General features: G+C 39.6%; 1 protein-coding gene across 1 annotated transcript in view; it reads left to right on the top strand.

The window, feature by feature from the left end:
* STOX2 (storkhead box 2) overlaps window positions 1-18219 on the top strand; it is a 69587-nt gene that overhangs the window by 41158 nt on the left and 10210 nt on the right. Inside the window, exon 2 of the mRNA XM_059817913.1 lies at window positions 13506-13658. Within this exon, the coding sequence (XP_059673896.1) occupies window positions 13506-13658 (153 nt within the window). The remainder of the gene's footprint in view (window positions 1-13505; window positions 13659-18219) is intronic.

The following is an 18219-nucleotide window of genomic DNA, read 5'->3' as shown; positions in this document are numbered from 1 at the left end:
TCATCTTTCAGAAAACCAGGTCATAGCGACACTTGGGGAGCACACAGACTCTTCCACGCTCTAGTGCTTTATAAATGCTTGGTCAAAGTCCAAGAGAAAAGTCTTGTCGAGCTCAGTTTAGAGTACAGAGGAGAAAGAAGAATGGCCAATTCTGGTCCCTGGAAAGGGTAAACAGTGTTCTGTGCACCAGGGATCAATACCTAATGTTTGGGTTTTAATAGCTATTTTAGAAATCTGAAGGATGGAATGGATAATGAAGTAACCCTATCTGTCAGATCACAGTTGTTCAAGTTCATTACGACTGTTGAGGAGGGCTTCAGAAGGCACTAGTGACAGCTGGGTAAAACAGCTGAGCAATTCTCCTAAGTAGTGACATCAGCAACATAGTATAAGACAATGCAGTGAACACTGAAAAAATCGTGCTCAAATATGTTTGGTTTCATACTTTTTTAGGAGCATGGTCTGCATATTGCTGGAGTCAGTGGTGAACGTGTTAGATGAGTTGGGGGGGTGGTTATTAAAAGTCTAAACATAAGACTGTAAATTAGGAGATATGTAGGAAGTCACACAAGAGAGCTCTGTCTGTGGAATTGATAATGTCATCCTTGTTTTGGATACCATGTTTGGTTTTATGGCTCACATATAAGGACATTTTCAGATTCCTGAAATTTTACTTAGAAAAGAACAGGAGGTAGGGGGGTATTACTGTTGTAATAGTAGTAAAATGCCTGGTGTAGGTTTTGGTCTACTGCTTCCTGTAATAATATGAGTACTGAATAAGATTAAGAAGCAAAAAACATGTGAAATGGACAGGAGGAAATATTTAATTTAGTGAGTTGTTTAATTGTGGGAATGCCTGGTTCCAGGTACTGTCATTTATTTGGGAGGTAGTTTTTGATTGCTGCATTTGCTGATATACTAATTGGGAGAAAAAATCAAAATGTGCTAGTTCTTGAGGATCTCAAAAGAACTGTTTATGTCTGGAACAAGGGCATTTTCCTTTAAGATGCCGTATATACTAGTGGCAATGTGTGCAGTTGGTTTTCTAATGCTTCATGTAAGATGCTTGACCAGCATGAGAGAGGCAACAGATTTGGTGAGTTGCTGAACTCTTGTGCCATGGCATTTCCCGTATTCCCATCCTCACAGCTGATCCCCGCACAGGGGAGACCAAAGGACGGAATTTGAAAGTATTTTGAGACATTGTGGGAAATATGGGCCACTACATCTACCCCACACAGGTAGAGCATAGGAGCAGAATATCCTAGTACAGCTACTTCACATACTAGGGTGTAAGATATTTTGATTTCATAAGCATTAAAGTACATCTTAAATGTACTCCAGCCATAGTGAAAACTCTGCTTTCCACCACAGGGAAAAAATGACCCACTAAACTCTCAACTGCTAAGTCTTTGGAGTGTCTAACCTTTTCTTTTTAAAACCACTTTGGCACTATTTTAATTGATTCCATGCCTGGCCTTTTCATCATTTCTCTCCTAGTCAGAAAAAACTGGGCTGTTAAAGGCTGCTGCAGTACCATGGGACTTGTGTTCAGTGTTGCAGATTCTTATTTTAACCTGAAGTTACCTGCCAGTCATCACTATTTGTTTGAAAAGCTGTAACCACCACAGTATCATCTTTGGGATGAAAATCCTTCCATGGTTACAGCAGTCAATAGAAATGAGAGAGGGTGCACTATGTCGTTGGGTTGCATTGCTAATCATCCCTTCACCTTTCAAGAATTTTAGCTGCTGACTAGACTCTTGCTGAGTATTTTCTGCAGCATCCCCAGCCACTCTGAAAATGTGTTCTGGCTAAACTGAAGAGGATAGTGAAGAACGTGTGGCTAAGACAGGCTGATTGTTATGTTTCAACAGCCATGTTCGGTGCTTTCAGGAGCATTTGTAAAGGAGTATTTTTCTCTGCCTTTATAAAATTTCCACCCTAAAAGGAAACATCTAGGTTTATCATTATTTGTTGGGTTTTTTTCTTTTGTTTCTCGTGTGCTCCCTCTCTCTTGCCAAATCTCCTCTAGTGTCAGATTTTTTTAATGCTTCTATCTTTCCTTGCATTTACTGTTTGCTGCCAGAACACAGGCAGGCTTTGTTTTTGAGGGAGTGGGGTGCTCGACGACAATATAGCTTTAACATTAATTGAATTAATAGTAACAGGTTCCTATGCAAAAAAAACCAAAACCAAACCCTTCCTCCTCTCCAGTCCCATGGTCCTAGCTAGAAAATCTGTTAGAGAATTCTTCTGTGTGGTTTAAAATACCATATTTTCCAGTGAGCTGTAATTTAAAGAAGTCTCTTTTAGTAGTCGAATTCTGAAAAGACGGTTGTTTTACCTACTGGGCTTTTGGGGGAGAGAGTTTTGTGGGTTGCTTTGTTTTTCCTGTTAAGACTTGATGCGTTCATTCAAGTGCTGTTTACTGGGTTGTTGTATTAGCAAGTGTGGCATGGGGTTATGGTTCTGTCCTGCATTAGGTAGCATTTAAAGTATTGTTTGTTTTTCATTTTAGTTTTTGTGACTCTTTTTAGCATGGGATAAAGTGGAGATGCTTAAAAAATGGATGACAAGTAAGAAGAATTGGATGGTCAAAGATCCTTAATCATATCCACAGAGTGAGCTGTTAAAGTATATTGGGCAAGATCATGATCTTGGAAGTCAAACCCAGGAATATTTGCTTCAAACTCACTAGTAGCAGGCAGCATAAAAATGATATCTGGAACTGGTTGTTCAGTTGTGGGGTGACAGTGAACCACCAATGTAGTACAGCTGTGAAGACAGCAAGTTTCGTTCTTATTTTCTGTAGGGCAGGGTATTTCCACTGAAAGTATGGAAATTGCAATTTCCTTGTACCTGACGCTGGCAAGAGGTTAGCTGGAGCACTAGAATACAGTGCAGAATTCTTGTTGTTGCTTTTTAAAGAAAAGTTATATAAGATAGAGTAAATGTAGAAGAGTCGTCTAGAAAGGCTAAAGGGACAGGAGGGGCAGACATGAAAGAACACTAAAAGAATGTGCTTTTTTTAAAGCCTGTGGAATGAGATCTGAAGGAGGGGAGGTATGTTCTCTGCAAATACATTGGGATATAAGCAGCAGGAGGGAAAAAAAGAAAGAGTATTTAAGCTCCTAGGCCACATTAGCACAAAAACAGATGGGCATTACTTGTTGGGATATTGCTGAATTTAATACCCTGATCGTGTTCCCTCTTGTGTTTTCCTAAGTGATTTCTTAAAGAACCAGGAGATTTGTTCAGGTAAGCCAAGTGGAACTTACTAGCGTATTGCCAAGTAAGTTGTTATTAGTGGAGCACTAATATGTCAAAATCTTTAGTATGAAGAAATTTCCTAAAGAAATATAAGTGTAAGTTTGTATCTTTCTGATGTTCTTTAGTCTGGTTTCTTCTGGGGCCACAGGGCTCCTGGGTTGCGTTCCAGTCCAGTGTTGGGGTGCTTCCTGCTTTGTGAAGTTGGTTCTTGTAGAAGTAATCATAATGGTAGATGACCATAATCTCTGCAGCTACGGAGTCCGAATGCTCAGTGCTGATGGCTGATTTTAGCCTCCGAAATTCGGGATCCACTGAAACTGGTACAGGCTAGTCTGAATTTTCTCATGCTCTTGATAATCTTCTTGGTATCTTTTGGCGGTGTTCTTTTTCAACCTTTTTTGTTCTCTGCCCATCCATTTGAGCACATTCCTTTTCTCCTCTTGAGTTTCCCTTTGGTGATGGTGAAAGGGCTGTGGCAAAGGAAGGGAATCCCAGGCCCTGGCTTGGGAGGGCTCAAGTATGTATGCAAGCTAATGTGGAGTTTGACAAAGGAGTCTGTGTTAAATTCCAACACAATGCGAGTGCCAAGGAAGAAAATGGGATCTTTACATCATCTGCTTTCTCAGTGTATGATGGAGATCGATCTTAGGCTGCGCTGTATTCGGTACTGGTCTATTCGGATGCACGTGTGTGCATGGAGTTATACAGAGAGAAGTATATGGTGTATTCGTGCCGTACACTGTCAGTAAGGCCGTTTTTGTTTCAGTACAAACTTCTGTCATGTGCTGGGGGGGAGATACGGGATGGAGGAACAGAGTAGCTGCCTTGATTGGGAAGCACATGTGGTATTTTGGCTAGGCCTTCTTCCTGTGAGGTCGCACTGCAGTAACATCACTGATGGTGGTAGCGCTGGTTTATCCATCAACTTCAGCTCTTCTAAACATTCTCATTTACATTTTCCCTGCTGCTGGTCTCTCCTTTCACTTTTGTTCTCTGCCATGCCTGAGGTATCAGGCACTTCTTGCTGTTCTTAGTACTGATTCAAGGGCTGTGTAAAACTGCTGTGGGCTGATGAATTTGAGTAAAGGCATGCCTAGGTGCATGTGCACAGGAGGTGTGTGTGCACGCTCAGTGCATTCTGGGTGTCTTTAGGGCGTCACACGTGCAAGAGGAATTGTCTCGCTCAAAGAGCTTGCAGTTGTATTAGTCTATTCAGAGTAGTCAGGCTGGTCCTTCATATATAACTTGGGTTCAGGTGCTAGAGAAATTTGTTAGAGAGAAAGGATATTTGAGTCATGGTATTACCTTTATCTTTCTTCTGCCAGTATTTTAATTTTGGTGATAGCAGCGTGACTACTGCTGCAAGACTTGTGCATGTGTGTGAAAAAAGTACTGCACGCACAAGCCCAGCTATTTAGCTTTGCATTAATGTTGTCTGGTGCAAAGGAAAAGCAGATTGGAGCTTTTTCTTTTGGTAGGTGCCTGTTGTAATTCACTTTTAAGCCCACAGAATTTTTTCTTCTTGCAATGAGTTTCATTGCTGTAAAGTGGGTGTGGGCTTAGCAGACAAACCACCAGGGTTTCCGCAGGATGATCCTGAGGGACCCAAACATTGTGAGTGCCAAGTTGGATTCATTAGAGGCTTTGTGGCTGATCCTGCAGCCCCAGGGAAGGCAAAACTCCTGTAAAGTTGAAGGAAGATTTCCTGGAATGAGGCCTTCCAGGGAATACAGAAATGGATGACTGTGTGTATAGCAAAAGCTCAGCTTTTAATGTTGAGATCTTGGCTACTGTGTAACTACAGGTGTAGCAAAACACCCAGTTTACCTTACACTTGTAAATTAGCCTGTTTATAATGTGACTTTGCTGCATAACAATTGCCATAGACCTGTAAACAAAAGTGATGGGGTTTAGTTGTGTTACTCAGCTATTTACTTATTCTCTTGAAACACATAGACCTATTTTAAGCTGGGTTTGACTCTTTTACTGCCAGGATAGTTGTAAGGCTAGGGCTCACAGCATAGGGAGGTGGTGACCTTTGTATTTAATTCAGTCCTAAACACCTGGTGTGTTCATATAGGGGAGAACCTAAGAGAACTGCCTGTTCCAGCACAGCACAGGTGAGTCCTGCAGTGCTGCGTTTCAGGATTTTTTGGGTTATGTGCCTGCTAAGCTTCAAGCTATTTCCGAGTGCTTAGGATACAGGAACCTTTAAAGAAGTGTCCTGTGGCAGGCAGCATTCCTTTTTTTGTTTGCCCCTCCGTTTCTGCATATCGGTCTTCTAATTTTGATGACTAGGTCACGACTAGAAACAGTTCTTTTGTGGTAAAGGCAATTTTAAATGTTTCCTTCTCTTGAAAGACAATCCCCAAACAACTAAAAATGTTTCCCCAAAACAGCAGCATCTGTCTCATCACACACAATTCCTACCTCCTCTTCTGTGTTTTCCTGATGCTTTAGCTTAGCATAGCCTCACCAAGCAAAGGAAAACCTAGCACTGGGAGTGAGATCCTGACACAGTGACCTCGTTCTGAGCATTACCTTCTTTGTCAGTAGCAGCAGAAGCTGAAGCAGCTCCGTTGGCTCTCGGCACTTGGAGCAGTTTGACATTTTCTGTCTGGCATGGTTTCAGGGCTCACTTTGTTTTGAGCCCAAATGGTGAATGGGATGATGAAAAATGAGCTTGCAAGAACTTGTCCACTGCTTCTAATTTTTTGATAAACGATTTGCAGCAGCACAACTTTGATCCTGTCTACAGCAGAGCTGTTTGTTACGTGCAGGTCTGCAGCATTCTTCAGGACTGACAAAGGAGAGTAAATCTTTCTTTTTAATCAATAGAGTAAAAACTGGTAAGTGTCATGCTAAATAGCAAATAATTTAAGAAAATACTGCTCTGTGTAAGTGTGTGTGTGCGCAGATATGTCTCTGCATTTGTGGTTTTGTATTTTGGGGGGTTGTGTATTACATCAGGCAGGTATGTTAGGCGTAGTTTTTTTGTCTTGACTAGAGGGTTAAAGCTTTAACTTGTCTTTGCTAATGCATGTAAATAGCTTTCTTGTCCACTTAATGAGGAGGCTGGCTTGTTATCCTGTACAGTGCAGCTGGGCACCATTCCAGAAGCGGAGGCACTTGGTTTCAAAGACAAAGAAGCCAGCGCAGACATAGGGAGAAACCTGGAACGTTGCGCCGTGGATTTTTTGAGAGCGATGACTCATTTCAGTTCACAAAGGATTCTGGGCAGGGTAGTGAGAAGTCAGGTTGGCTGATCCATTCCTATGACTTCACTTTGCAGAGAGCCAGGGAGAAGAGGAGTGACACTGCAGAATCCTGAGGCACTGCAGTGGAGAGGTGCTTTGCGAAGACTGTGAGTGCCTTTGGAATAGGGGGTGGTGTCAGAACACGATTCCAGCCGTTCTGTGGAAATAGGGCAAAAGGAGAGAGATGTTTTCAAAACACTGTGTGGGAGTTATTTTTGTAGTCCCCTTTAGATTCTTTACCTCCACCTCCCCTGTCATTTCTTAACCATTTATTTCTCATACTTGCATGAGAATTGTGTGAAATAGCGTTCCTTTCAGTGGACCTGCATAGATACTACAAGCCCCTATTTCCTGCTTTAAGAGGTGGGCGTTTAGCATATTACTGCCTAAAAGCATGCTTTGTTTTTCTTCTTTCAGGTCCTGTGGCGCTGACCTATGCTGCAGCCAGCCAGCTTCCACAGTGATATAACGCCCCAATATGCACATTGTTGTTACATCACAGCTACTTTGGATACTGTAGTGGAGCATGGAACCAGACCATAGGGGTTCAGGTAAGTCCCCCTTTTTTAACATATTGTGTGCCAGGAATATAGACATGGACATTTATTAAAAGATGCATTTGAAAAATATTGTTTGAGGAAACACATTCTAAAGCACACAATATATTAAAAAAACACAGTCCCACCCTCCTTCTTCCCAGGATAAACAACGCCACCAAAATCTCCTTGACTGAATCCTCTGGGAAAGTTCCGTGCTCCAGCAGAAAATTTTTACGATCATAGTTGTAACACGTGCTGGGATATCACTTTGGATCAGGAGGCAGCTGGCCACAGGACATGAACAAAGAAAAGGAAATTTAAATCACAGGAAATACACAGGTTGAACGTAAGACCAGGTTGAATATAAGGCATGTAAGACAAGTCTGCTGACTGTGGGCAATTTAGCACCTCTTTCTGAAAGTTAGTGCCACTTGGTGAACCTAGAGATCATACTTTTAGCTGGGTCCGAATGATTACATGGTTGAAGTTAATAACTGGCAAGGGACTAGAACTTTGTTCGGAGGCCAGTGTTTGTCATGTGATTGGTCATTATTAAGGTTGCTGTGTTTTCTTCAGGCTGGTTAGAATTAGAGTGGTCACATTACCAGGTCACATTCTTGTACCGTTCATGATCTGTGTCTGCAAGGGAAGGTATGTTTTGGTGTGCGTGCATTTCAGAGGTGCAGAAGGAGCTTGCTGGTTAGCAAATGTGTTACTGCATTTGTTGAGCCTTTGTTTAAGCTGCTCTTAAACAGGAATAAATGGACAAACCTTTCATGTATTTTTTTTCTTATTGTTATCAGTCCTCTGATATGTGTAACTGTCTAGTAAACACATCCTACAGCTTTGTTCATAAAATACTCCAGGAAATGTGGTTTAAAAGGAGGATTTAACTATGGCTGAGAACAGCTCAAGGAACACACCTTCTAATTTTCTTTATTTCAGATTTTGCCAGTAAAATGTGTTCTTTTCTGTGTTAGGGTGCTAGTGCCGATCCGAGGTATTTCGCAGTCATCTGGGTAATACCACAGAAATCTGCATATTCTTCCTGTTCTCTTCTGTTGTTTAATCAGATGGAAACGTTTGGCTTAAAATCACAATTATATATCCTTGTTGTGAGTTCACACAAGAAAGGTTTTGTTTGCTACATCTGTGTAAGTATTGTATAATTAGAGTGATTCAGTCATGTTGGGGTTTGGGGGGAAAAAGGGGTAGTGTGCAACCCAAGCCAGACATGTAACTTCTTCAGCATCTGTCCCTTCTTTAAGTAAATCGGAAAATATGCATTTTCTAGAAGAGGCTTTTCACTTACGGTGTTCTTGAAAAAAGTGATAATATTCTAGGCTGAAGAGCCCTCTTTTTGCCCATTATCAGTAGTTTTGGTTTTGTTAGCTACCTTTTGTTTGAAAAGGACCTTTCTGTAGTTCTTCCCAGAGTGAAATCATAGGTTAGTGTTGACCAGAACAGGTTGTTGGCAATAAATTTTTTGTAGGGGATTTCTGTTGCAACCACCACTATAATCATGAGGTGCCATGAAGTTACTGTACTCTAGTTTGATGTTTTCTGATTAATAGCGTAGTTCTGTAAGCAGAAAAAGTAGTGAAGTCAGATTTCCTTTGAGAAGTGTTTTTTGACTGGATTCTCTCCTGTCTAGCAGGAGGTGGCTACGCCTGAAGCTCTGTGCAGGTGGAGCGTGCATAGCAAACACTTGTTTTAGAATTTCTGTTGTCTAGTGAGGCTCGACCTCTCTGGCACATGCGTGCACACAGACTGTGATTGTGCAAGCCTCATTTCCTGTGGAAATCAGGCTAAAAATCATGTTTAAAGTTTGTCTTGATCCATAGGAAACAAAAGGTTAAAATGGTGTTGGAAGGCTGGATGGAGAAGGGCTTTGGCATCCTGTGTTTTTACAGGATGCAGAGTGTAATCAGAGGGTCTCTTCCCCATTTGAGGGAAATAATGTGTGTAAATTCTAATATAGTGTGGCTTTGCACTGTAATTTCTTTAATTTTCCTTCACAATGGCTATACTGAATTGGTTCCATTTATAAGTCAAGAGGTGATTTTTCAAACAATCTTCATGCAAACTTCATGAGGCAGGGAGTTTGACTTCCAGGTCACTTCTTTCCAGGAGCAGCATCACTAATAAAAATTCTGTGGTGAGTATGTAGTTGACAGTTTAACTGCTGATACATGGTGCAGAATGTAGTCTACCTCATTTTCTCCCAAGATGGTGGTACCCAGACTGTCAGAGAACAGAGACATTGGATAAACTGGCACAGGAAAGATTCCAGCTAGTACAGGTTCAGGATGTGTGAATTTTCATTCCCAGCTCTGTTACAGACCATTACTTTCTCACCTGTATGTTAAGGATAGTTATGGTTACCCAGTTTTTCAGAATGTTTTGAAATCCACTGAAGAAATGTGCTATGTAAGAGTTAAATGTTTATTTTATGTGCTACATAATCTTTTGTTCTAAGTAACAATACTTTTTTCCCCTCATGGTAGCGCTACAAATCCCCAAGGCATAAATGAGGACAGATCCCATTCATTGTCTGTTACATGTTTACACATTTTTGAAAATTAAATGCCGCTTAAGAAGTCTAGAAAACTTTTTTTTTTTAATTCTTCTTTAAAGAAAAGTTTGGAAAGACACTGCAGAAACAGAGCTAAAACTATATCTATCTCTCTTGTATTCAAACAAAACATGCAGTCAGCTGGTGAAAACTGCTTTCTGAGCTCCGGTTTTCATGTAATTGGGAACATAAACATATGAAAGTCAAGGATAGTAATTTGATTTCAAAAGAAAGCTGCTTGAGACAAGCATCAGTCAGAGCTAACAGGAGCCATACGCTAGATATTTTATGTAAGTGGTGTGGTCTTAAAAAAAAATTAGGAAAAGCATATTTGATTTTTTTTTAAGCAGATCTTTCCTAAAGAAATTGTAGTAAACCTTCTGTTGAACAGGCTAAACAGTATTCATGCACATAATTGATGTTAATATATTAAATAGTAGGCGCAAGATATTTTCTGTTGTTGTGCATCAAAGAAGTTTGTTTGCTTAACTATAACCACAGAGTGCTTGTAATTTCTCAGAGCCACAGGATAGTTAAGATAAAACTTGGCAAATTAGAGCCTGCCTGAGTGAGGGGGTTTTGGCTTTCTATCAGTAGGTCTGCTGAAAGTTTTACAGATGTGTGCTAGCATTTTAAACCAAGAGCCAGTAATTATCTCCAGCAGACAGTTACGGACAACAAGCTATGGAGGTAATTCTGGCACAACAGAAGTGAAACAAGAGTTCCCTTGTCATAATAAAGAAGGTTGAAAAGCACTCAGTGGAAAATAATAAAGCTTAACTGGCGATAGTCCCTTACAAAACAGAAAGAAAGGCTGTCACATAAACCAATATTTGTTGGCCATTTCTATTGCATTTAAGGCCATTTAAATTGTGATTTTATGGACTATTATAGTCGTCTTTATAGTTAATTAAATGGTTGTTAAGCTCCCAAATATTTGCAAGCAGGTTGTATGTTGCCGTGGCATACTAACTATAGCATGCTTTGCTAGAGATTGTGTTAACATTAAGGAACTGATACTGAATGTTGTATATTGATGAGTTATGTGAAGTATAGTTAGTATTTTAGTGGAAACTCTTGGCTTGTTCCTGTTGACAAGAGCCTAACTAGCAGGGGTCAAATGTGCAGACTGAATGTTTTCTGCACGCTAACCTAGAAAAGCAATTCTATGCTGGAGGCCTGCTTTGAAAGGAAAGATTGTGCAAAGTGCAAGGTTACTAAAATCCAGGTAAACTTTATTATTTCTTAACTTGTACTTAGTAAGTTTTAAGTTACCAAGTCCCAACTGGGGGTGATCCCGAAGGTGGATCTCTGCAGGCTTTTGGCAGTCAGGGGCGAGGGATGGGCTGCTCCCAGGGGTGAGCAGAGTAACTGGTTTGAGTTCTTGTCCGAGCATCCCTTGGTGAGGGCAGCTGGGAGGCTGCAGGGCAAACCTACATAAATTAGCAGCACTTGCTAGGCTTCATGTATAACCCTCCTCAAGTCCCTTTTCCACTTCATGAAGCTGATTATGGTATTAAGGCCCATTCCTTACATCCTAAATGTCATTCTGATTAGCTGTGAGTGAATCGTTCCAGGTGCAAGGGAAAGAAAGAGGTCTTCCTCCCGCTCTCCCATCCTGGTGCCTGCGCAGGCGGCAGTGTGAGTGCTTGGCTGGGAGTAGGCACAGGGGTATTCTTGCCGCGGTGCTTTGGTTTAAGAAATTGCCAGGTCTTTGATGATCCAGATAAAGCAATTCAGGAAATTACTGCCTTTCACCTAGATGCCCTTAAACCTACCCAGGGAGCACATTTCAGCGCCCAGTGAACCTGATAAGGTTAATCCTCAACTGAGGGCAATATATGCTGAATTGAACTTCATAGTGCTCACAAGGATACCCATGACACAGATAATCTCTGTGTGAAAGACAGTAATTTCTTCAATTGCTTAGCTAAATCTGCATAATTCTTACCAGAATTCTGATGCTTACATCAGAATGCTACACAAAGTGCATGGTGACTGTTGATCAAAGTTGGTAAACTTACGTGTCTGGCTGATTACAACGGTTTGACTATGAACAAGTTTAAGCTGACAGCAGGTATAATCATTAGTAATTAGTAATATAATAACTGTGATGTTCTTTATCCATTCTCAGATGATGAGGGGACAAATGGTGTTTGCTCCCAAGTCATGTGAAAGTGTATCTGTCACGTTTCCCTGTAAGCTGCCTACAGTCTTGATTGCCGTTGTCTGTCAAGCACATGGCAGGAACTTTTCAGGTGTATAAGAATAAAAAATGTCCAGAAAAGTTTATGTTTTCAGGTGGTCATTCTGTGGTCAGATAAGAACGAGGAGGATCTTGGGGTGCACTGTGTTGAAGCTGGAGGAATGCTGCTGTGTTGGGGTTGTGGCATTGATCTGGTCAGGCCTGATTAAGCAGAAACAATCAGGAGACAGCATAGTACAAATGTGTATTTTAGATCATTGTTGTGTCTTGGGTAATGTGTATCACTGTTGTACAACAGATTGTACAGCTGGTGTATTGAAAAATACTGCTCATAAGTCTCACTGAAGCAATTTGCTACTCCCACCAATTCTTTTTTTTTCCAAATGCTGAGTGTAATGCAAGATTAAATGCATGTTGATAATCAGTTTTAGAAACTGCTGTTCCTGATTAGTAGACATAATAGGAATATAGAATTAATAGGGCAAATATTAGATCCTCTAAATTGTGGAGGAAAGTTTGAATTTGAATTAATTTCCAGTAATTTGATTCCTGATTTGATCACAAGGTATTCCTCCATGACAGCAGAAATAGGGTGATTTTCCTGAGATTTCAAAGCCATTTAGGTAAAACTTAATCCCTGTCTCTTGACTGACCTGTGGCCAGAAAAGGATTCGTAGTCAAGCACCCGTTGTTCTGTCTGTTACTCTTTATTATTCCTTTTCCACTGGCAAAGGAAATCTTTTAGCCTGCTGCTTCCCTCTATTTGAAATCGTTGGGGAACTGTTACCACTTCAAGAGGAGGTACAGAGCAGAATCCAAAAGCATTTCTGTATTTATGTAAAGTATGTAAAGTATGTTAAAATACACATGTATATGTGTATTTGTGTAGTCATACTAGTATTATCAAATTGTAATTTCTCCTATAACTTTTATTTTGAAGATCTTTCAATTATTTTTAAGTGTGGGTTAATGAATTGATTTTAAAGACAACATGAGAAAAGTTATAACAAAGTTAATTTTCAAGCCATCCTGGAACCATCAAAACTTCCCTTCTAAAAAACATTTTGTCCATACAAACACATTTGACATGTAGATCCAGGAGAGATTTATTCAGGGTATCAATCTTAATGTGTTTGATGCTTTTGTGCCTCTAAAGAGTGTTCTGCGCTTTATCAGCTGAGTGAAAATATTATTCATTAACTTAGCAACATTTTTTTTGATCTTTGTTACTATTAAGAAAAAATATTCTGTCAAGTGGAAGTGGTTGGTGATCCATACTGCTAGCCTTTGAAAGGGGAGTGAAATCTCCCCTTTTATGTCCAGAGAAACTACTTTGGTTATGCAGTTACCTAGTAGGATATTCAAACACGAGGTTTTGTAACCGTAAGTGCTAATTTGTTGACATTTTTCTGAATCTGTTGCACCCTTTGAGAAACTATGTCTGCATAGTGTATATCCCCCATTTTCCAAAGTTCACCATGGCTAAATTTTGAAATAACCTGTTGGATGGTTCTCCATTGTAAGAGTTTTATCCCCAGCTCAGTACAAAGACTACAGAACTATGTGCATCTTCTCCAGTTGTATCTCTACATCCTTGTTCTATGAGCAGAGTTTTAAACAAAACGCTTCATTGCACATCTGTTGTCTTTTTACAGGTGATGTATCACCCATCAGCATGTCTCCCATCAGTCAGTCACAGTTTATTCCACTTGGGGAAATCCTTTGCCTGGCCATCTCAGCAATGAACTCTGCCCGAAAACAAGTCACACAAGAAGCACTAATGGAGCACCTAACAACCTGCTTCCCAGGTAACTGGACATTAATAAATCATTGGTCAGATGGGCGCATGTCTGTAAAAGGACAGGTAAAGAATCTCCAATCCCTACCCAAAAGGTTGCTTATCTTTTTGGCTTCCTTAAAAGAGGGAGTTTCAGCGTTTGGTAATCTGTTTTTCTTCACTCTTCTGGATGGGAATATTGATTAATCCTGAGATACTATCCAAAAGTAAAAGGAGGCTTTAGGGTTCTAATCTTACAAGCTTTTCTTTATTCTTAAACATACAGAGAATTTAGTTATCTTTGGCAGGGCCATTAATGCGAGATGCATTTTGCAAGGTTAATTCCTGACTCTATGTAAATACTAAAAATTACTTGAGGTACTAAACAGCAAACTGTATTGGCTTGTTTCTTTTTTCAGACTGGTATCAGAATAAGCTTGTTCGTGATTTTTCTCGCAAAATAACCTTCTATATCATCATAGTCAAAAGAGTTCAGGGCTTCTTTAGTAGTTACTGAGAACAAAGCGTGTGTTATAGCCAGAGCAGACTTATTCCACCTTGTGGCTTTCAAGCCAGTTGTAAGCTAACTTGTAAAAGCTCTGTTAACATCATTCATTCAGTTAAAGTGTCATTGTCCAATCTTTATGAAGATAACCTCATGGATGTCTCTGTGTAAAGCTTTCTCTCTTAAAGAGCAGATTTCCCACATACTGCATGTCGTCTTCCACCTAGGGTAGGCTCTCAAAACTGGTGTGGCCTGATGCAAGTAATAGAGTCCAACTATGATGATGTGCCTGCTTCAGGGAGAGGTTATATTTAAACAGAAAGGAGGTTGTCAGCCTGGTTTCCAAGGGTTTTCAGAGCCTTCTTGGGCACAGTTCTGGCCCTTGCTTCTGTACTACCCTTGCTTGAAAAATCTTTAAATCTTTTTTTTTTTTTTTTTAACTTGACAACTCTCTCCATGACTAAAAGGTTTGGAGAGCCATAGATGCACTTGCTGTGCTCATAAACACTGGTGTACTGTTCAGAAGATATTCCTGTCAGCATTTGATAATATTTATTAAATGGTAAAATGAAAATGTCTTGGATTAAAGACACTGTAACATCAAAAAGAGGAAACCTGTATTAAGAATGTACTCTTGAATGTGCTGCATCCCTACTGGCAGTCTGTATCTGGAGGTGGTTAATCATGCAAAATGCATCTGTAGAGACATCTAAAAGTGTGGTGTAAAAGCACTGGGCAGAGGTTTACTGCTCAAGAGGGCACAACTTTTTCACTTGTGCTTTGTATGGTCCTGGGAAGATGTTTAACTATTCTGTGCCTGCATTTACAATTCTCTAAACTAGTTGAGAAAGTTCTCTATTGTACCTCTTTTACAGCTGTAAAAAACAGCTAATTAAAAATGCTTAAGTAGGAAAACTGCTGATGCATCTGCCTCATCTAGGCAGCCTAACCATAGCCATGTTTTGATGTCTTGAATTTTTTTGCTTACGTTTCAGAGCAAGAGTTACTTAAAGCCTTGACGGTTACATGGCTTTTGCTATAACTGGTACTAAGTTCTGAGATTTTAAAATACAATTTTGGATTGAGAGCTGTGCTTGGAGTAAACAATTCTGTCTGACCTTTAAAAATTGCACTTTTGAAAAAATTACTGCAAGTATATTTTGTAAATACTGTCTTTCTGTCCCAATTTGTGGTTTATCAGGGTTTTTTTACAGTATGCTTGGCTGATTTTGAAAATAGTGGTAAAAGTTGTAAGGGATAGAATGCAAAGGAGGCAAAGTTCACAATTATAATTCCAGTTTAATTCATTTTGATGATTTTTTCCAAGTCATGTTTTCTATATAGCTATGTACTGGAAGAGTTCCATAGATTGCAAGTATTTTTCTAATGATTCTATCAATATTTTTATATAAACATTATTGCATGGTAGAAATGATAATTTATTGGTGGCATCCCTTGGGTTTCCTGGGAGCATGATTATCAGTTGACTCGGTGTGTTGAGCTATTCTTGCTAGACAGAACAATACATCAAAAATAATTCAACAGGCTGGATTATTTTGTAGACTCTGCTCAGAAGAAGCCTGAGGCAAGTTAGCACACAGTCTCTTGCTGCCTCTTTTTTTCCAGTAGCCATGAACATGTGCATTTATCAAGTCTGAGATTAAAAAAAGGAAAGCCTTGTTTTTCCTACCTCACTACCTAAAATGTAAAGAAAATTACTTGGAAAAAAATAATCCACGTTTTGTTGTCCCATTTTTTTCCCCTCTCTCTAGAGAAATGCCTTTCTCTCCCAGCCATGACATGTTTCACATAGCAAACATACATGTTCTTTCAGTGTATGAGGATTATCCAAAATTTTTGTCCTTTCCAATAAACAGAACCTCTTCTTGTGCTGAGTGATATTTTTCACTTGTCTGCCCAAACTCTCTCATAAATCAGCTGTGGCTTTTTGAGCCTTTGTATTCACTGTGGCTATTTTAAAATACCTGATGTCCTCCTGTATTCTGATAGATTTTCCTGATTAGGTGCTGATGCTCTGAGAGAGAGGAGAGCATTACTAGTGTAGATGTATCTGTCATTGTCACATAACCTCTCCATATCTCACCCTGTAGCAGCACTTGTCTGCCTGTGTTGTTTGTGTTTTAATGAACAGATGCTTCACTGCGTTTCGTGGCGTATATAAATTTCCTAAAACCCCAGACGCTATTCTCAAACTGCCTAAGAATAATAAACCTCTTTCCTCAGTGCAGGATCTTACACTTGCAGTCTAGCCCTCTAGTTTGCTGAGCCATTGTGCAGGCATAAATCTGGGCCATGGCTCTATCTGAAATAAGGTATGCTAATTATTTATAACATCACATAGCAACCATTCCACATCCTTAACTAGTATTTCATGAGCCAATCAGAGTATTTCTTTTATCCCTTGTTAAGCCTTAGCATCAGCTCGAGAGAAAATCATTTTAGCAGATTTAACACCATTTAAATACTACTTCAGATGTATTTTTCATGAATTTATTTTATTGAAAAAGTTTGTAATGATAATGCACATCTTCTTTGTGGCTTTCGTTATTTGTCAGGTTTTTAAAAAAGCAAGAGGGCTCCTGCTGCATGTGCTCCCATTATTCTAACTTAGAATTAAACAAGGAGATGTTTGTACAGCCCTAGTTTATAATTTATTGACCATGGTTTAAATCCCGTACATTAAATCTTTGAAATCCAGTACAAGGAGCTAAGAATGTAACCTCTGTTCCTGTGTTTGGCAGAAAGACCCTCTTATCTGTATGAACCTGGCTGAAGAAAACACCAAGCCTTAGTCTATGCTGCCTTTAGTAAGGATTTTTTTCTTTTTTTTTCCAATTTTTTCCACATACTTGTAAAAATAATTTTAAGGTATTCAAAATTTCAGTGTAGGAAATATATGTGTATCGGACTAGGTTGCTTTTGCAGCAAACAGTTTTCTGAAAGCTGGCAAATTTCTCTGATGTTCACCTTCGTAACTGTTCCCTCTTTAAATATGTGAGATGTATATGTAGCACTTATTTTAAGTGTCTTACATTAACTGAGTTCACTCTAGGTCAGTGTTCTTTGTGAGTAGCAAACAAGACATAATCTTCTGTCTGGAAGCTCAGTGGATGGCATAGTAGACTCTCTCGAGATGCAAAAAATGTACATGTCTGATGATTCAGTGTCCAGACAGTTTCTGCTTTTGAATTATTAAACCACTACATAATCTTAAATAACACCACTGCTGTCATGCGGTATTTTATGTGCTAGAGTCTCTAAACTACTGGAGTTTTTCCTCTTGTTCCTATTTAATGGAGAAAGGGAGACCATAAGGAGACTTCTGAATGCAGCGGGGTAGGTTATGTGTAGACATGATGTGGGCAGTTTGCTGTAAAGAGAAAAGTCTTGAGAAAGCCAGGAAATCTGTATTTAAAATAGCAACCATGGGAGCCAGAGTAGTGTCATTGCTCCTGTCCACCATGCAGAAAAGCCTAATTCAAATTTGGGTCTGTTTCTGCCTTTGTAAGTACCGGAAAGAGATCTGAACAAAACCCATAGGTACCATTAGCTGGTAATGCTGAGCTCTAAAGATCTGCATCTGCCATCGTCACTGCTGACTTAGTGAACCACAGGGATGTACTGTATGCTGGGAGTGATAAAAATGATAGTCTCCAACTTCAGAAAGAAGGTGGCTGACATGATTAACTTTACAGCATCGTTGACTGCCCGGGCACGCTAACTCTTTTTTTCTTGGTGTTTATCTGCACATTCTCTATTCACAGAACTTAGTCAATTAATGTAACTACTGTGCATCCAGTGTTTAGAAATTCATTTACCCAACACATTGTGGTCATTATGGATTACTGGGTGAAAAATACATGTTATTATTTTTACCATGTATTTACAGTGCTTTTTTGCCTAAGTTGGTGTAAAACATCAGAAGATCCATTTCAGTCTCTTTCTCTAACTTTTCTGTAAACTCCCAGGCAAGTGTTTTCCTCTCTTTTATTTTTGTTCTGATGTTTTTGAAACAGTATATTAAAGAAAGTCTTTTAAGTAAAATAAGGATGAAGAACCAAGTTCT

Source organism: Gavia stellata, chromosome 5, assembly GCF_030936135.1.
Source record: "Gavia stellata isolate bGavSte3 chromosome 5, bGavSte3.hap2, whole genome shotgun sequence".
Classification (NCBI taxonomy): Eukaryota; Metazoa; Chordata; class Aves; order Gaviiformes; family Gaviidae; genus Gavia; species Gavia stellata.
Note: the sequence above shows the minus strand (reverse complement) of the source record. Positions and strands in the feature narration are given on the sequence as shown.